This window comes from Chelonia mydas, chromosome 3, assembly GCF_015237465.2.
Source record: "Chelonia mydas isolate rCheMyd1 chromosome 3, rCheMyd1.pri.v2, whole genome shotgun sequence".
Lineage (NCBI taxonomy): Eukaryota > Metazoa > Chordata > Testudines > Cheloniidae > Chelonia > Chelonia mydas.
The window spans coordinates 80,930,914-80,951,530 of record NC_057851.1 but is presented as its reverse complement, the minus strand read 5'-3'; the positions used below and the strand labels follow the sequence as shown (position 1 = coordinate 80,951,530).

The window sequence follows — 20,617 nt, the reverse complement described above, 5'->3', positions numbered from 1 at the left end:
CAGGGTGGCAGTGGTGCACAGCAAGGCTAAGGCAGGCTGCCTGCCTGCCCTGGCCTCGTGCTGCTCCTGGAAGTGGCCAACATGTCCGGCAGTGGCGCCTGGGGCTAGCAATCCTGCAGGCCAGATTGAAAGCCCTGATGGGCTGGATCCAGCCCGCGGGCCATAGTTTGCCCTCCCCTAATCTAGGCACTACAGAGAAATGTTATGTTACTTTGCGTTCACTTTCTTCTCTTTGTCAGTTTGGGACATTGCCTTGCTACTGTGTAGCTTTTTATCACTGCATTTAATCCTTCTGGCTAGCTCCATGTAAGAAGAGTAATTCAGTACACAGTAAAATCCCAATTTACCCAAACTCCTGTTCACTGAAGTTCCATTGTATTCCCTGGAGTTGGCACTGCTTCACTGTGGTCAAGGTGTGTTATGATCTCGCTGGAATGCAGCCTCTTGGAAAGCCATGCTTTCTTACACTAGAAGCATAAGAATTTAACTTCCTTTATTCCTGAATTAGCAAGCATGAATAACTTGGTTTTACACTTGTTAGTGTGCACAGTGGTGATTTCTTAGAACTTAATGTAATTATGAGCAGTTAGTCTGACCTATTGGATAGAGCACAGGACTCTGGAGACCTGGGTTCTATTCCAGGCTCAGCCACAGGCCACCTGGGTGACCTTGAGCAAGTCAGTTCACTGCTTTACCTCAGTTTCCCGATCTGTAATATGTAGCTAATGATACTTAAAGTGCTTTGAGATGTACTGATGAAAAGTGCTATATGAGAGCCTGGTGGTGGTGGTATTGATTATTAGAGTAACTATAACTTATGAATGTACATCAAGCTATTGTTTTTTGTAGGTGAGAAGCCATTTACTTGTGAAATCTGTGGCAAGTCATTCACAGCAAAAAGTTCTCTTCAGACTCACATCAGAATCCACAGGTACAGTATAGTTTTGCAGTTTATATTTTTTTAAAGCTATTTATTTAGGAAGTTTTAATAGGTTTAAAATTCTTGCCTTATAAATGTCAAAAATAAAATCATTACAACAGTGAACTTTTGTTTAGAGAAATATAGAGTAATATAATTGGCTCTCTTTAACAGGTTGTTACTGTATTACAGAATGAGCATCTTTACACTACCCAAGACATGCATGATTTTTATTAAATTGAGTGAATCTCTGATATGCAACTTCTAGTCCAGTAGATATAGTATGTTGGTTATCCAATGACACTAGTAACCATTGCTCCTTAGGTGCACTTACTTCATGTGTGGGTACTGATTGATTACTAAATGCTGTGAATAGCACGTATTTGTTTTTTATTAAAATCTAATAAAATAAAATTTAATTTCCTCATTAAAATCTGCAGAATTTTACACTGATTCAAATATGCTGCACAAAAGTGCAGCGTATTATTAAACTTTATTAATCAATGAATGAGTCCTGTATCATATTTTCATGGTGGCTTTTACATTTTGAAGTGTTAGTAGGTAGTATTATGATAACTAATCTAGGCATGCTGTAAGGCTCTCCTCTCTGACAGAGCATTTCCACTATAATTGTCAAGGTTCCATCCCCACCCTGAACTTTAGGGTACAGATGTGGGGACACACATGAAAGACCCCCTAAGCTTATTTCTACCAGCTTAGGTTAAAAACTTCCCCAAGGCACAAATTCTTCCTTGTCCTTGGATGGGTACTGCTGCCACCACCAAATGAGTTAGACAGATTCAGGAAAAGGACCACTTGGAGTTTCTGTTCCCTAAAATATCCCTCCAAGCCCCTTCACCCCCTTTCTTGGGGAGGCTTGAGAATAATATACCAACCAAATAGCTAAACCAGATTCTTAAACAGAACTTTATAATAAAGGGGGAAAAAAGTAAAAGAAGCACCTCTGTAAAATCAGGATGGAAGGTAACTTTACAGGGTAATCAGATTCAAAACAAAGGATTCCCCTCTAGGCAAAACTTTAAAGTTACAAAAAACAGGGATAAACTTCCCTCTAAGCCAGTGGTTCTCAACTCTGCTCCTCCGCTTGTTCAGGGAAAGCCCCTGGCGGGCTGGGCTGGTTTGTTTACCTGCCGCGTCCGCAGGTTTAGCCGATCGCGGCTCCCACTGGTCGCGGTTCGCCGCTCCAGGCCAATGGGGGCTGCGGGAAGCGGCACGGGCCGAGGGATGTGCTGGCCGCTGCTTCCTGCAGCCCCTGTTGGCCTGGAGTGGCGAACCGCAACCAGTAGGAGCCGCGATCGGCTGAACCTGTGGACGCGGCAGGTAAACAAACCGGCCCAGCCCGCCAGGGGCTTTCCCTGAACAAGCGGTGGATCAGAGTTGAGAACCACTGCTCTAAGCATAGGGAAAATTCGCAAGCTAAAAACAAAAGATAATCTAACATGCCTTGCCTTATTTTCTTACTCTTTTTGTAATATTGAGATTCATTTTAGGAGAAGGAGTTTTCTGACCTGATGCTTCTCTGCTTCCCCAGAGAACACACAACACAGAGCACAAACAAAGCCGCTCTCTCCCCCATTTGAAAGTATCTTTTTTCCCCATTGGTCCTTTTGGTCAGGTGTCAACCAGGTTATTTGAGCTTCTTAACCCCTTACAGGTAAGGAGGAATTCTAGGGTACCCTTAGCTATATGTTTATGACAATAATTGATGTGGTGGTGATGATGATGTTTTAACCAGAGGAGAGTAGGAAAGTCTCTAAAGTACACTAGTGACCTGTCATGTAGTTTTAATTTATCTGGGAAGCATTTAGGTTCTACAGAAAACCCCAGTAAGTTTAAGCCAGGGATTTAGGTTGCATTCTTAGAATAGATGTGGTTTCTTTCCTAGTACAGTATTACAAGTAACACCTACGATTTCTGTAGCTGAGAGATTAGTTCACAGAGGGGAAAAAATTCTTTTCAGTTTTATTTGGTACATTTGACAACATTGTGCATAAGCGGTTTCACTATAGTCAGTTTCTCCTGTTGTATTTGTAGATCTCTCTCTCTCTCAGCTAAAGAGGAGGAAAAAAAATTAAACAAAATGAGTCCACTGATGCCTCACTTGAAGTTGTCCCGGTTAACACTGTTTTGTTAGGTTGCTGATCTGTTACAGAACATGCTTGTTTAAAGTCATGCACTGTTCCGTTATAAGGTTGTTTGGCCCACGCGGCGCTCCTGCCAGGGAGCGGACAAGCAGGTGAAACGGGGCAAGCCCCTATGCCCCGACCCCGCTCCCCAGCAAGAGTGCCAGGTGGCTGGAGTGGGGTTGGGGCAAGCCCCTGTGCCCCAAGCCTGCTACACCCTTGCCTCAACCAAGCTTCACAATCCTCATTGGTGAATACAGTATTAAGTTGGTTGTTTATAATTATTTAAAACTAATACTGTATAAGTATATAATGTCTTTTGTCTGCTGAAAATTTTTTCCCTGGAACCTAATCCCCCCCATTTACATTAATTCTTATGGGGAAATTGGATTCACTTAAAGTAGCACTTTTCAGGAACCTAACTACAACGTTAAGCGAAGAGTTACTGTACGCCTATGTTTTAAAAGTCATGTATTCTTGGGTATCACAGATCCCTTGTTAATTTGAGGTATCAGCCCTTCCACCTGAAATATATGCTATGTATCATGACATCAATCTGCTTTTATGTTTTTTCACTTTAAAAACACAATGTATTGGATTAATTTTAATAGTAAACTTGCATCACTGTTCAAATGATAGATGCACAATTTCTAATTTTGTATTTGATTACTGCATGGGTAAATGTTACGAAGGTTCAGAAATCTTTTGCTTTAAAGCTTGTCAAATTCCTTTGGAAAACTTGGAGAGATTCCATCTAATATAGGGCAGAGGCTGTCTTTATTTTTGTGTATTTTATAGCATTGAGTATACTGTCAGCACTAAACAAATAGTGATACCAAAAAATTTCTACTGTAGGCTTCTCTATGAGAGCAGAAGCAGGTTACTACAATCATAACTGTTACTTGACCATTTTCCTGTATGGCTTCTGTTGAGACAGTCCCTTAAATTAACCCCTGTAGTAAGTCTATAGCAGAGTTTCTGAACATAATACCGGTTTATATAAAATGCAAACTATTACATTTGGCCTTAAGTGTTTGATATAGATTATAATGCCTTGTTGTAATCTTACGGTGTTCAGATATTGGTGCTTGTTTTGGCATTAAAACCTCAGAATTGAAATTTTTAGGATTTACTGTGTGTAGTCTGACCAATTTATTTCCAATATGGAAGTGTAAATATTTCATGTTCTTTACAGTATTTTCAAATGTGTGTTAAATTATACAATGTTTAATTTGAATTCTCCTTGACATTTTAAAGCAAAAAAAATGCAATAAATTGTGGGGAAAATTAGGCAGAGAGCTGGGGGAAGGCTTATTGTCGATAGACTTGGGGTGATAAACTGTCTTAGATTTTAGACTGATTTTTGCAGAAATATCTTAAGATCAGCTTTCCTCTGTGTGTTTGGTTTCTTTTTAAAGGAACTGTCAAACCCTGCTTACATGTTAAATTCCAGCATTGATGCTACCTGATTTTTATTTATTTATTTTTTTTTTAAGATAAAAGTACACAGCACTAACAATGTCAATGGCTTGCAGTCATATGGATGTAAGGTATCGCATAAAGGAACCTCATAAAAATTGAGACCATTGGAAGGCTATTATGAGGCGCACAATAAAAAACCCATCAGATTACAGCAAAGCCTGTTCTTTTCGTCCTAGGCCATGTGTGTCCGGAAATTAGGTTTTAGATATTTTCAGTCAGCATTAAAAACAGTTGAAGTGATGAAATAAATTCAACTTCAAATTAATCCTTAATGATAGATGCTAGTAAAGATGTAAAATAGATGAATTCTCTTATCACTCCAGTTTTTATGCTCTCCATCCTTTTGTCAAACCAGGGCTTCGTAAACCTCAGTATTTTTGTATGAAGGCAGTCCTGTTAACTCTTGAATGTGAACAAATTAGGGAAAACTTTGTCACACTATTGTGCAATTCTTAAAAGTAGAATCCAGAAAATGTAGCACTGAATATTTTTCTTACATGACTGCCTGTAAGCACTACTACAGTATAGCAGAGATTATTATTATTATTATTATTATTAGTGGTGATGGTGGTATTATATTTATGAGTCATTTGTGAGGTAATACCTTGCAGAAAGTAGTAGTCTCAAAATTAGTATTTCTGATTAAGTAAAATATTCTCTTACAGAGGGGAAAAGCCATATTCTTGTGGTATATGTGGAAAATGTTTCTCGGATTCCAGTGCAAAGAGGAGACACTGTATCTTACACACAGGCAAAAAGCCTTTCTCCTGCCCAGAGTGTAATTTGCAGTTTGCCCGCTTGGACAATTTGAAGTCTCATTTGAAAATTCACAGCAAAGAAAAACAATTGCAAGAATCAAGCACTGCTCCTAGCAACAACAATAGCTCAGAGGAGGTCAGAAACATTCTTCAGCTGCAGCAATATCAACTGTCCACGTCTGGAGGACAAGAGATTCAGTTGCTTGTTACAGATTCAGTACATAATATAAACTTTATACCTAGTCATAATCAAGGTATTAGTATTGTTACTGCTGAGAACTCCCAAAATATGACAGCAGGCCAGGCTGCTAATCTTACGCTACTCACTCAACCACCACAACAGCTGCAGAACTTGCTTCTTGCAGCTCAGCAGGAACAAGTAGAACAAATCCAAAGTATCAATATGATGGAGAACCAAATAGAGACTACGCAGTCTGAGCAAATGCATGTCATCACTCTTTCAAAGGAAGCGCTAGCACATCTTCATGCCCATCAGGGGCAAACTGAAGAACTTCATCTAGCAACAGGAGCTCAGCACATGCAGCTGACCCAGGAACCTAGTCGTCAGTCTCATACTAACCAAGATGCACTCCAGCCCCATCAAATTAGTGAAGAACAGAACCAAAATGTACACATTTCTGAATCACATCCGCAATCTTTGTCCATAAACCACCCATCTCATGAGCATCAGATTCAAGGTCAGGCTTTTTGAAATACAAGTTAGCATTGCTTCCTTTTAAATGCTCATTTGCCTTCAGGGAACTGGGCTGAAGTGTGTTTTTCATTCAGACAATGACCTACGCATATCACGTTTCATTTGCTGCAGCAGATTATCTATTTGAAGTTGTATTTTTTGGTGATCTTGATAGATGGCTTTGTTTCCTTTATTTTAATCCATTTATTTTTAGGGTTTTATTACGATAGATGTCTGCTGATCAACAAGCATGACTTCTGTGTAGAGGGTTAAAATGACTATCTGAACTATAAATGTCAAGGTAACCCATATTTTTTTCACAACATTGACACCACATGTCTTCTAGTTAATGAGCTTTCTCTTTCTAAGTAAATGTATAATTTTCAGTGCGACCATTTCAGTGACCATTTCCTTAAGTGCATTTTAATTCACTGAATACCAAATTTGCTCATGCTTTTGATTGAAATTGATGCACTCATAGACTGGCTCTGGTTCACTGTTTCTTTTTACTGCGTTGTACAATTCCTGCTCTCCAAACTAATGTTTAAATCAGTGCACTTAATGTAGAGGCAGTGAGATGTAGTGGCTAGATGGACTTCTGGAAAGCTTGAGTGCTATTCTTGGCGCTGCTACTGACTTGTGTGACCTTGGGCAAGTCACTTAACCTCTCAGTGCCTTAGTTTCCTCATCTACAAAATGGGGATAATGCTTAACCACCTCTGCAAGGCACTTTGAAGATCTTCTGATGTAAGGCGCTATAGATGTGCTAAGTGTGTGGTTGGGTTTTTTCCCCTGACAAGATTGTCTTAGTTTAGGAGCCAGTTTATATTTTAAAATCATTATTTTTATATTTCGAAAGCAGAATGTCACATTACTTTTAGTATAATGTAATATTTGTTCTTTGTTGTGACTGAAATAATAAAATCACTCCAGAACATGAGCTACAAAATGGCGCATCTCTTAATAGATTTTAAAAGTAGTGGAACTTTTTGTTGACTAGATTAGATGTGCACAGTTTACATTACTAATGCCTGACTTCTAGTGGAAAAGTGCTGAAATAGCATTGAAAATACATCCCAGAAAGAAAAGATGGGGAAGAGCATGGCTCTACAGCTTGGGGTTCGGTTACTAATGATGGGTTACTTATTGCACTGGTATGTAAAAATCCTGATAAAATGTCATATGACCAGCTACAGCAGTTTGAAGGTTGAGGCTGAGGTTAAAAATGTTATGTGATTTAAATAGGTATCTTGTATTTCTAGTTTTAAACATGACAAAACGCAACTTCTGTCATTATTTACATTGGATTTTTTTCAAAGGAAGTTTCCTGTGTAACTGGCTATATGCACCGTTGGCTAGACAGAAAGCCATTGGTCTGAATTTTCATTTCTGGGCGTTAGCTATCTTGCAGATACAAAGCATTCAGCTAGCTACTGAGAATGCGTTACTGTAATTTGGTTAAAAAGTATATCAGTTTCTCCACGGATCTGTACCAACTTTTAAGTAGGTTGATGTGAGGAGAGGAGACAATGGGGGAGAGGGGAAACCAATTTTAAATCTAAAAATGACTTAGTTTTACAGTTGGAGGTTAAATAGCTATTGTGTTGATTAACCTGATTAGTTACCTAAATTTCCTCCCAAAATGGAGAAGTACTGTCTATATATGTAACGTAGAAAACCATTAACAAAAGATAAATAGAATATATTGTAACTGTAATCCAGAAGCTAAAGATTTTGATGTTACAAGAACATAAAGAAAAAATAAAATTAAACTATCTGTTTTGTCTGGGGAAAATATTATTCAACATTTAAATCTTTACGTAGTAAAATAGTTCTGCTTGTTATACTATTGCAAAATAAAATTTTGAATGAGTCTTAAATATTGTAGCATATATAAAATGTTGTCTCAAGTTTTCACTTTACAGTTGTATGGTGGTTGCTCTAGAGAAGCATTAGCAACTTTTATAAGCTACATTTCTGGTTTATTCAGGATTGAGACATGCTTATTATGTATGTAATTTCCTAAATGTTTTGCAGAGCAAACTGGTCACAGCTTTCTAAGATTCAGTTCTAGAAGACTGTATAATGAAAAAAACCCTGGTTATTCAAGTTCAAGAAAGAGCATATATATTGAGTTTTTAATCTTTCAATTGGTGGCTAAAAAGTCACTCGTGATAGTACAATCTTATGGTAGTGGTTACTAGATATTGCCTGCATAAGAAGAGGGTTTCATTTTTTATTGCATACACTTCAGTAATTTGTACAACTAAAAACTGAGCAGGCTATGTAAAGACCACCATCTGTGGATAGCAGGACAGGGATTCTCACTAATTTTGCATTCTCCGTTGCTTTAAAAAAATTGCTGTCAGAGTCCTTCTTTTTTCCTGCCTGTTCCAGAGAACGGGAATCCATGTTTTTCTCATTTCCTTTAATTCTACCTTTCTCTTTACCACTAACTTTTTAATAGTAATTTTTACCCTGGAAAGAAATGAATACAACTTACTGTGTGTGTGCCTGAATCTTTTTGAAAATAATGCCTAATGCATTTAACTCTTGGACCTGGAAAAAGCCCCTTCAGCTTCAGTTCTCAGTTCAGAATGACTTCCTGGTTGTACCTGGCTAATGAGAAAAATCAAATTGCTCCAAATATTTCTGCTGTCAAACTAATACTTGTTTTTATATGACTTAACTACCTTACATAGAGTTCAGTCTTGGTAAGAAGTGAGAGAGACTCGCCATGTTAAGATGAGATTTTGGTTTTGGGATGTTGTCGGTATAGGTCAGTATTCCCATAATTAAGGTAAATGCAATATACATAGTTACCACACTAGTGCATAGAAGATCTCTGCTAAAACCACTCTAACTTAAGCTTTTGTTTTGTCGTCCTTTTCACAACTTTGCCTCTTTAAAGGGACACTGTCATATTTTATATATTTTTAAAATGTCCTTACATGCGACTTCAGGTTCAAGCCTTTCACCAAGAATCAGTCCTATACAGTTCAAACACAGCTGGCAATAGAAGGTGCCTGTTGCTATTACTCCATTTGTAAAATATCTAGCACACTTGGATGCTATGTAAATAGTAATACTTGTACTGGTAGAGATTGTCCTTCAAATTTCAAGCTTTTAAAAAAAATTCTTCTCCATCTTGGAAGACTCTCCAGGTGAAAATTAAATATAAAATGGTGCTTTCACTGGCAGCAATTCTACTACTATTTTAAGGTTGCATTTGAGCTATTGTTCAGTGTGTATTTTCTACTAATTTGCCACTACAGTCCGTGCAGCAGTAGCACAGGAGAATCTCTTTAATATCATGGTCAAAACAAAAAGGTTTCAAGAATATATTATGCTTGGGGGTGTGTGTATAGTTCCATTTAGGAACACAGAAATTACCAGATCAGAAGAGAAGGCCCTCTAATACAGCATCCTGTTTCTAACAGGATTGGGTACAAGAATGGAATAACATCCCATTAATGAAAGTTTCATCCTAACCTCCATTATGTAGAGGTTTGCTTTTAAAACTCTGGTATTCTTGTTTACTTATTCTTTCTTTCGTAATTCTGGATGTTCTCGTTACCTATCTAAATGATCAGTTCATTCTTGAATCCCACCAAGTCCTTGACTTCAGGGATATCCTATGAAAGTGGGTTCCACAGGCTAATTTTGTTGTCTGAAAAGTATTTCAGTTGAAATGTGTTGCCTGTCAATTTCATTGACTGTCCTCTTGTTCTTGCATTATAAACATCTGATCTACCTTCTCTCTACTTTTCATTCTTTTAAAAATAAGTACTGTACAGCACAATTTCATCAGTATCCACAAAGAAGCAGGTTGCCAAGGGAAATTTTTTTTGCATATGTAGATTTTTATGCCAGTAAACAATTCAGACCTATACGTTACTATTTATAGGCTTGCAAGACAAAGAATGCCAGGTGTGCCATTCTCTATTCTCAAAATGGATCATTGGAATGTATTGAGCTGAATTTTTTTTCCTGTGTCATCCCCATTTAACATTGCTATTTGGCGAAGTGCTGAAATGGATTGTACAGTATGTAATTTGTAAAATTATGTGAGTCTGAAAAGTGCTATATAAAACCAGATTCTGTCTATTGCTTGTAACATAGAGGGAGCAAGTATTTGTAAAAATAATAATAATAAAAGTCTTGTTTATAAGACTAGAAATTGTCATACTTTGGTAATGCACAGATAATGGTTACGCTTGTTTGGTTAATTTGTTACCCTTTCTCTGTGTTCTTTATTCTTTTAATTTAAAAGGGGGGAAAAACAGTATGTCAGTAACTATAATTACATCGTGTGTGTGTGATAATTTTATCTATCTATCTTGGTCACTGCCCTTGGCACCAAGAGGATCACGTTGTTTGTTGGGCTGCCGTATCGCTGGTGCTGAGGTGGTTGCCAGCACTGAGGCCTGAGCGGCAGGCGGAGATATTGGTGGCGTCTCTGGTGCCAGCTGCTGCTAGGTGGCGAAGGATGCTGACGTTACTGACGCCGATCTGGATCTCAATGCCTGGCTCTGACCCTAGGCTTGATGATAGGCCCAGCGAGTCCAAAAGGGCCACTGAGCTGGTGGTTGCCATTGAGTTGGCCACCGTGCCGGAAGAGGCTGGAAGTGTCACCAAGATCTAGACCTGCTGCTGCTGGACCTATCTGAACGATAGGACTCCACCTCAGGCTCCGAGGTCTCCAAAAAGAAAGACCACGGAGGAGCGGTACTGGGTGGTGCCAATGAGTGGTGCTGGGCCTCTGGGTACTGGGGCGATCCCCCCACGTGGGCGGCTGGCACCGGGGAGTGGCTCAGCAGAGATGGGGAGAGGTGTGATGGTGATGGAATTGCTGGCTTGCCCCTAGATGGGATAGGTGGTCAGGTTATCACTCGTGCCTCATCCCTCCTTGGAGAATGAGGTGCCATCAGGCGAATAAGGTCCAGCACTGCCTCAAAAGTCTCTGGAGTGGAGGGGAGTTGAATCCTGGCCATGACGGTCTGGAGAAGGGTAGTGTGCTGGGCTGGACTTGACTGGACCCCTTGCGGAGCAGCGTTGACAAGCCCCTGGGAGGCACCGGGCCCAAAGTAGACTGAATGGGCTAAGGCCTCCCTGCTGCTGGCTCCTTAGGCTTAGGAGGGGAAGAGCACCCCCCTCTCCTGCCTCTTTTTCTTCTGGGGCACTGAAGACAAAGATTGGCACCTGCCAGAAGTCTTGTGTTCGACGCTGTGTCAGTGCCAGGAGTCCTTAGCCTCCTTTCTTGGTGCCAGCTCGAACGCTATCAGTGCTGGTGCGCTGCACACAGAGGAGGAGGCGCTTGGAATGGGCTCTGCCAACTCGGGGTCAGACTACGGATCTTAGAAACCTCCAGTAAAAGGTAGAGAGTTTTTTAAAAAAAAAACTGGATCTGTTTCTAAAATAATAGCGAATTGAAAAAGTTAGACTGTGCAGAGTTAAAGCACTGTGCGATTTTTATATACTATATTAACTGTATTACAACACTTAAGCATAAACGAGGTTAGGCCGGAGCATCAGCCATACCCACCGAGCTTTAGCCTTGCTTGGCTGAAGACAGATTTGTTAGATTAAGTTTTTAGAAAGATGCACCAGTTCGTGAACATTCAAAATGGAGACTTGTGTAATCTAAACAAAAGCAAATGTGTGTAAATTTAGTTTTTAATATGCTATTCAATGCTAAATTGGATCCCTCCTTAAGTTTCATTCTTGGATATATGCCGGATACCAGGATGTTACCTGGTAACAAGACAGCCTGGTTCCAATGTGCAGCTTTGGTCAATAAAAGTGAATCCTGCAGAAATGGAAAAGTCGACCCCACCAAATATTGATCTGTGGCTGTTACATGGCTAACCTCACAGCTAACAAATAATTGGTATGCTGCAGAAAGGAAATGCCAAAAAATTCAAAGCAATTTGGGCTGAATTTTTAGAGATCTATGATTAACACAGACCCTGAAGATAGATATGTTACTTCCCCCTTCTTTTATCCTAACCATCTTCATTTACTTTTATGTAGTATTATGAATCTGGTATTTTGGTGTATTGGGGGAAAAAATATATTTTTTTAAAGGTCCAGTTGGCTTCAGCCTCTATAGCACAGTTATGTATTACTCTGTGACACATTGAAAATGTATAGGTCTAGGTTAGATGTTCTCAAACTGTGGTCCGCAGACCACCAGTGGTCTGCAAGCTCCATTCAGGCGGTCCGCGGATAGTTCCCGCTAAGGTGCGCACCTGGGCAGCTGCACACGAGAGAATGAAGGGCCACCCACCTAATTAGTGCAGCCACACAGGCGTGGCTCCACTAATTAGGTGCTTGGACCCTGGAGAATACACACATGTAAAGTGAGGTATTGGCCTTGGGGGGGAATAGGAGGTAGGTGGGGGGGGGGGGGAATTGGGGTGAGAAGAGGGGGTGGGGGGTGTGCAAGGCTGTGGCAGCCAGAGAAAGAGATTACTTTCCCCAGCTCCAAAGCTGCAGCTGCCGGGGAGAGATGGCCCTCCTTCCCAGCCCCAGCTCTGTGGCTGCTATGGTGGGGGCGAGAGGGAACATCCATAGCATTAAAAAGGTAAGACTACTGATATTAAAATATAAGTTGTGTGCTTTTGTGTGTAGAACAAAAAAATATTTTTACTAAGGGTTTTTTATATAGTGCTTTTATCTAAAGTACTTTACAATAGTTAGTTAATGGTACAAACAGCATTTGGAAAGATCATTAAGTGGTCCGCTGAGACCTTCAGCAATTTTCAAGTGGTCCGCGGGGGAAAAAAAGTTTGGGAACCACTGGTCTAGGTGAATATGGATTGTTGTTTTTCATATTTGACTCATTTTGTTTTACTTCTGTTTTAGAATTTACCTGAAGCTGCCACAAAACTTCCAGTATATCTCAGAAACAAAGCAGTCTTGCCACTTAAATTCAACATACCACACTCTGAAGGGATCTTGGCTGTGTAGTCATGCCTACAGAGGAAAAAAAGGTATATTTTTAAATGTGTTAAAATCCTAGTATACACAAGGCAGTTAGCTGGGCAAGATAAAACCTAGACATACCCTACTAACCTCAACATGTTAAAACTACAGCTACCTTGTATATAGTAGGATTTAGTAAGTTTAACATGTTAAAGATGCTTTTTTTTTTTCCTCGAAGACAAAACTTATGTTCCACCACATAATGGGAAGCCATGTTGTCACACTAAAACTAAACATCATGCAGTGAAAAACTAATTGAAGACAAGAATCAAAAATTAACTTTTTGCTTACTTATAAAAAGTAACAATTTAGAGGTGCAAAACTAAATTGCTGTAATCTAGGTTTAAATCCAATATAAATATCCACCTACTTTAACCGCATTGGTTTAACATCACACCTTCAGTGTGCAACTTTTGGTGTAGGTCCACTTCTGCGAAAAATGGCCATAATCTTCCACTCGGGCATCCCTCTCCACAACTGCCAGGGTCTTCAGTCAAGGCAACAAACTTCATGATCAACATGGACCATTGATACTGATTTTCAACAAAACTTGGAACATTGGGGAAGTTCTAGAGGCCTAGAAGAAAACTAAAGCTGTGCCAATATTTAAAAAGGATAAATGGGACATGATGCAGGTAATTATAGTCCTGTCAACCCAACATTGACCCTTGGGAAAATAATGGAATGGTGATATGGAACTTAATAACAAATTAAAGATAATATAATCAATACCAATGATCACTACCTGCCCTTTCTTGGCATGGTACACCTTGTTCAACACCAGTGTCTGAGTTGCTCATACAGCCTTTTATGCCCTCTAATCTTCCTCTCGGGATGCTTGCCTATAAATATCAGGTGATCCTGACTGCTTTTCTTAACTTTATTTCAAAGGTCCTGCATCTCTTCAGAACGCACTGACTGACTGACTCTCTGTCTTCTGGGTTTGAAAAACTACTAAACTTGTATTTAACCAGATTAAACAATTCGGTTCAGTCACCCTTCTCGTTCTTACTCCGCTGAGGAAAGTGTTTTCTTATAAAAGCCCAACAGTGCTTCCCTTCCTAATTCCATGACTGCCTCTCTGATCATGCTGTTCATCTCCTCAGAACCCAGTCTGAGGGTATTTCAACTTCAGATACCCCAGAGTTCCAAATGAGCAGTCTTGATGGAGCTTCCATCTAGGTGTCCAAGCCTCTGTGTCTCCATGTAACCAGTGGCATATTTGTTTTGGTATTTATCCCACAACATACCTCATCATACAATTTCTCTTAAGTTATCCTATAACAACATCTCATATCAAACCATTTCAAGTTAACATATGCCCTTCTGCGCACCAATCAATGTGGTTTTGTGGAACATAGATCTTCTCAACCCAGCTTTTTGTATGAGATTACAAATTTGCTAAAGGTAATGTCAATGTAATTTACTTGGATTCCTTTAAGGCATTTGACTTGCTACTGCACAACGTTTTGATTAAGAAACTAGACTGATATAAAATCAACATGGCACATGGTAAATGGATTAAAAACTTGCTGAATAATAGGCCCCACTATAATTGTAAATGGGAAATTGTCATTGTGCAGGTGTATTTCTAGTGAGATCCTACAGAGTTTGGTTCTTGGCCCTATGCTATTTAACATTTTCATCAATAACCTGGGGAAAAAAACAATTACTGCAAGTTTGCAAATGACAGATATTGGTGGAGTGGTAAATAATGAAGAGGACAGATCACTAATATGGAGTGATTGGGATTGGTAAACTGGGCACAAGCAAATATACATTTTAATACAGCTAAATGTAATTGTATACATCTAGGAACAAAGAAGGTAGGGCCCTACTAATAGGATGGGGGACTATCTTGGGAAGCAATGTCTCTTAAAAGCACTTGGGGGCCATGGTGGATAATTAACTGAATGCGAGGCTGGGGCCAGGAGGGATAATACAATCTTTGGATGTACAAAGAAGGGAATGTTGAGTTATTTTACCTCTGTATTGGCATTGGTGCAGCTGCTGCTGGAATATTGTGTCCAGCTCTGGTTACTCCTGGGGGAATCTGGCACCACTGCGTGTGTGCATAATTAATGAGCCATGCATTTTTTTAAATTTTTTGCACAGAAAAAAGCTTCTGCTGGAATGTTGCTGCAGTTCTGTCTTTTGCCCACCAGAGGGTGCTGTGGTGCTAGAACAGAGCACCAGCTCCCAGAAAAAAATAACTTCTGCAGTTCTGCCTTTTGCCTACTGTGGGCACTGTGGCACTAAACACAGCAGCTGCTCCCAGCCAGCTAGGGAAGAGAAGGAGCCTGCCTTCTTCACAACACTTGTCGGGCCAGGTCAGGAGACGGGCTATGGGGAGACAGACAGCGTGGGGCTGCTGAGGGGTCAGACAGGGCTCATAAGGGCTACTGGGGGAGGACAGACTGGGGCAGGAGCTGAATGGAAGTGGAGATGCAGGGTCACATGGGCAGAGGTGGTGTGGAGCTACAGGAGATCGGCAGTGGCTGAGTAGGGGCACAGAGACATGTGGGCTGCAGGGACACAGGAACAGGGCGGTGGGGGTGGAGGGACACATGGATGGAGGGAGTGAGGGTGGAGGGACACGTGGACAGGGGTACAAGGACAATCGGGGTGCAGGGATACATGGGGATGGGGCAGATGCGCCTGACTGAATGGGAGAGGTTAGGGGTCAGCCAGGGTCTGCATGGGGGAAGCTCCCTAATAGTCCTGTTTCTCCTCCCCTCCCCTCCCTAAAAAAAACAAACAAACCTGTTCCATACTTTTCCCACTCCTACCCAACCACCTTCCAAGTTCACACCCAGACGCCTTACCAGCAATTACTTTTCTCTCCCTCAGCTCCTCCATTATCCCTGACTCTACAAAACCTTTGCACTGCTTCTGAGGGGTGAGAGAAATATGGTTCTGTATTGAAGTTTAAATGAATTATTACTCAGAGTTCTGTATTAATATGCCTAGTAAGGAATCTATTTGTCAAAAAGCATTTTCTGAATCTTTGTTGTCTCTATTGTTAGACATACTTGCTGACAGGTATTTTGAAATAAATGACAAAAAATAATTGCAACTGGTGTGATGTGTTGTTTTGACAAAATAATGCAAAATTTTGCAGAATTTGAAAATATTGCATACAGAATTTTTAGGTTTTTTGGTGCAGAATTCCCCCCTGCATTGATGCCCACAGTTCAAGAAGGGTTTGGAGAAGAGCCATGAGAATGACGAAAGGATTGGCGAACATGCATTATAGTAAAAGATGCATGTCAATCTGTTTAGCTTAACGAAGAAGTTTAAGGGGTATTTTGTTCACAATATACAAGTATGGGGAACAGAAATTTGATGAGAGGGATCTTCAGTCTAACAGATGAAGATATAACAAGATCTAATGGCTGGAAGGTGAAGCTAGACTGGGGTGGGCAAACTTTTTGGCCTGAGGGCCACATCTGGGTATGGAAATTGTATGGCGGGCCATGAATGCTCACAAAATTATTCATGTTCAAACAGGGACAACACAAGTCTGGTTCAAAATCAACACTATTAAAATAATTCTGTTGAACAATGCACTGTTAAAAAATTACATTACTGAGCTGTTTATTGATTTTACCACACAATTTTGCTCCTGTCTAAACACACATTTTATGTTAGCTAAAACTTTTCAGTGTACTGCACTATGTAAAAGTTTGGTTGTTTTCACATTTATTGCTGATTTCTTTATGATTTGTAATTAGCTTTGTCAAATCATCAGTGTTTCTCCATTTGACTGTGGCAATAACCAAAATATAATCAAACTATTTTAGTTTCAAAGTAAAACATAATTGAGCAATGTTGTTAATCAGTTTAACTCTGAAGAAGAGATATTCAAATAAACTTTTAATCTGGCCCTTGAGCTCCATTGCCCCGCTCCGGCCAGGGAGTTGGGTTGGGGGCTTGTCCCGTTCCGCCAGCACAGCGCCTGCCAGGGAGCAGGGCACAGGGCCTTCCTGGCGCACTGAAGCAGGGCAAGCCACCAACCCCACTCTCCAGCCAGAGCAGGGGAATGGAGCTCAATGGCTGGATTAAAAGCTCTTGGTGGGCCAGACACGGGCCATGGTTTGTCCACCCCTGAGCTAGACAAATTCAGACCAGAAATGAGGCACAAGTTTTTAATAATGGGGATAATTTACCGTTGGAAAATTTAGCAAGGATTGTGGCAGATTCTCCATCACTGGAAGTCTTTAAATCAAGATCGGATGTTTTTCTGAAAGATATGTTGTAGTTCCAACTGGAATTAATTGAGCGAAGTTCAACAGCCTATGCTGTCAGGAGGTCAGACTCCTAGAGGATCACAGTGGTCCATTCCGGCCTTATATTTGAATCTGTGAACTAGACCTTGTGGCAGCCTTTGAAACTAACATTATTGGCATGGACATATGACCCTGATTATTGCAATTAGGAGAATATCAGCACATGATACCAGCTTAATCACTGTGCCTAGTCCCTGACAGTGATCTGAGAAAATTGAGGACTCATTATTTGGCAGTCCTCTTACAATTTGTGAATTCTCTTCCTTCTTTCTAACTTTGAATCTTCTGTCAGGAGGTACAGTTTATAATTCCTAATCTGGCTAGCCTGAGGTTTTATTATACCACAAAGCTATGTACTGTTTGAACACTTAATAATGCTATTTGGATGTACTAGTCAGAGAGAACGTGCATTACCGTTAAGACAGATGCATGAATGTGGGTTTAAGAGAGCTGAGCTACAGAAGCAAATTGTTGATTAAAAGGTAGCTCAGTTTGGGTTTGCTCCTTTTAAATTTTATTGTAGCTCCAATAACTTTAATATATAACATGACTAAGTTTTAAATTTGTAATAAAATTGTTTTACTACAAAATTAAAAATCAGAAGCAGCATACTTAGAATATACCATTTTATTCAAGCAAAAAAATACTTACTACTTTGTAGTGTAGACCTGGCCAGAGCATTATCAGCATAGTAATGTCAGGCAGGGGTATTTTTAAAACAAACATACAAATACACCCCCTAGCTAACAGAGCTATGCCAGCAAAAGCAAAGCAGCTATGCTCCCAGGCACAGCAAGTGTTGTTTGGGGAGGTGGTACAATGCCAGCAGAAAAATGCATTCTGTTGGCATATGCAGCATCTACACTAGGAGGCACTGCTGATATTGCTATACTGGCAAATCATATGTAGTGCAGACAAGGTCTCAAACAGAACTTTACAGTTTCAAAATCTAGTATAAATATTAGCTAATGAATCCTTCCAACACTCCTATCAAAGTCTTACTGGACTGTCTGTCCAGCTATAGTTTTCAGCAGTCCCCCAATTCAAGGGTATGCCACTTCCTGAATGACTGGTAAGGGAACTCAGGCCTGCCCACTGTGCATTCCAGCCAAGGGACCATTCAGTCAACAGCCAAGGTTTGCTCTACCCTATTGCTTTTTCCCTAGGTTGCCTCCTAGTCCACCTCTGTCAAGCTTTTTTCTCCACCACGCCTCTGCATAAACCCTTCCTTCTGGAGCAGGATCCCAGGGCTGCTTCCTTCCTGGCTTTCCACCTTTTCCTGCTCTTAAGTCCAGAGAGTGACTGCATACTTCCATTCTGCAGCCTCCTTCTATCCTTGCTTGCTGGTCTTATGCCAGCCCTGCCTGCTCCTGCCACTGGGCTCAATCCTCAGTCAGTGTTTGCCTCTCAAGCCTGACTCCCCTCAGGTATGGTTCAAAGGGGCTAAGAAATTTGATAGGCCACATTAACCCTTTCCAGGCCAGTGTGAAATGAACACACCTCATAGAAGCACTTAGCTACCATGATAATAGAAGCGATATAAATACTTAAGACAGGTAAATTTTCTTGTTTGACTTCTAAAAGAAGATTTTAATTTAACTGTCCAAATAGTAAAAGGTGAGTGCACATACCCATATAGCCACCTAACCTCTGTAAGTGGATCTGTTTTAATTATGGGTAGAGGTTTTAGTGGGAGGTCTCTCTCTCATGGGAAGAAAAAGTAAACATTCTATTTCTATTTATTTGTCTTTATTTACCTTTTCATTTTTGTGTGTGTGTGTCGATCGTGGTACTATTTTTTTTTTTTATTTCATTTGCTGATGGACTATCCTAGCTATGTGTTGTGCACCTCAGTCACTTTGGCACATTTGTAAACTTCACCCAAGGAGACCAATGTAGGATGCAGTTAAAGATCTAGCACTGTGTTAATAAAATGCCCAGTGAAAGTGGCGCACTCATAAACAATCCCTCCTCCCTGCACAGCATTAGGATATGTATAATGTATGTGCAGGCGGAGTTTCTATCTGTAAGGCTTGTAGTACAACTTGAAGCTGCAGAGCACTAGCCTGTGATTGGAGTTGCTATGGTGAGCAGAATTCTGTTTACACTCCCTCCTCCAGCTGACCTGGAGTGAGGCTGGACAGCCAGCAGAGCAGCAGCAACCAAAGGAGGAAAAACCAGGAGACTCTGTGTGCGGTCGGGTGAGGGTGCCATGGGTCCCCTGCAATTGCAGCAGTTGACCGTGGTCGGTTTTCTCAAAGAGCCTGTGTTCCACGTGGCGAAGTGTACAGCAGAGGTAACTCCTCCCAGGCCATTGTTGTAGCAGAAGAAAGCACAGTCTGAAATTCTTCCTTTCTGTTTCTGCTTCCTAGGGGCTCTAGGGACAGGAGATTGCAAAAGTAGTGGCCGGCATTATTGTTAAAATCAAATACAAAGCAAATTAGAAGACTGTCTGTGGTCCTAAATATTTTTATGAAATTAAGATTTAAAATTCCACATTTGGTTCTCTTTTTAGAGTTTATAATTTAATCTCATGTATGCATTTATAATGATACCAGTGTGAAGGGAACTACTTATTGGTCGTACAGTTTTTTGTTGTCAAGCATGTGGTACTTAGGATCCTTCAACTGTTTGTTCTAAAGTATTTATTGCATATTGTGATGCCACACAGGATTTAAAATATAATGAAACACCATCTGACTTGCTCTGCAACCCTAGGCAAGTCAGTTAACCTTTCCTTGTGCTTCAATTTCCCCTACTGTAAAATGAGAGTAAAAATACCGACCTTGCCGGGGTGTTGGGAGATTTAGACCCAGGTCCTTGGTCATATCCAAGCAGCACGCAGTGCAGCTTAGGATGAGATGTGCAAATGTGACCTTTTGTTACTCTAATCCGAAACAGGCTGGCTGCTGAGCTTGTCCCTCATCTTTATTTAGAGCAGCCTAAATTTACCAGCTGCAGATACAGCTGTGGTGGAAAAGTACACCCTGTCCATGTTCATTTTTCCCTGGCCACAAACGCTAATGCAGGAACAGAGAGTGGGGGCTGAGTAGAACCCTCCTATACTGGGATGATTCTCCAGTGCCCAGCTACCCTGGCTGTAGGGCCATGATCTGTGTAAAGCACCGCAGGATCTAGGTCTTTAATTTGTTCATCTTTGTAATACATTTTGAGATTCTTAGATGGAAGGTACTATAGAAATACAAATTATTATTGAGACATTGCAAATCAGCCTGAATAAAGGTCTAGAAGATACACTCCTGGAGAAAATTCTGCACTCCAGGAGATGAGCCTAAATGGCCTAATGGGAATGTTCCATATCTAACTTCTACTGTACTGTTCAT

General features: G+C 40.5%; 2 protein-coding genes across 27 annotated transcripts in view; both read left to right on the top strand.

Moving 5' to 3' along the window:
* ZBTB24 (zinc finger and BTB domain containing 24) overlaps positions 1 to 20,617 on the top strand; it is a 34,846-nt gene that overhangs the window by 8,369 nt on the left and 5,860 nt on the right. For 4 of the 25 annotated variants that reach the window (XM_043542781.1, XM_043542780.1, XM_043542782.1 and 1 more), the window contains 2 exons: positions 850 to 931; positions 5,211 to 6,001. In XM_043542781.1, coding sequence (XP_043398716.1) covers positions 850 to 931; positions 5,211 to 6,001 — 873 coding nt within the window. Of the gene's footprint in view, positions 1 to 849; positions 932 to 1,093; positions 1,424 to 2,555; positions 2,595 to 4,559; positions 10,171 to 12,864; positions 12,993 to 13,387; positions 16,059 to 20,617 lie in introns of those variants that run through there. The other 21 variants (XM_043542778.1, XM_037894618.2, XM_037894619.2 and 18 more) reach the window with 17 other exon arrangements.
* PPIL6 (peptidylprolyl isomerase like 6) overlaps positions 5,867 to 20,617 on the top strand; it is a 31,406-nt gene continuing 16,655 nt past the window's right edge. The window contains exon 1 of one of the 2 annotated variants that reach the window (XM_043542792.1): positions 5,867 to 6,001. In XM_043542792.1, coding sequence (XP_043398727.1) covers positions 5,984 to 6,001 — 18 coding nt within the window. In that variant the 5' untranslated portion in view covers positions 5,867 to 5,983. Of the gene's footprint in view, positions 6,002 to 18,266; positions 19,570 to 20,617 lie in introns of those variants that run through there. The other variant, XM_043542791.1, reaches the window with a different exon arrangement.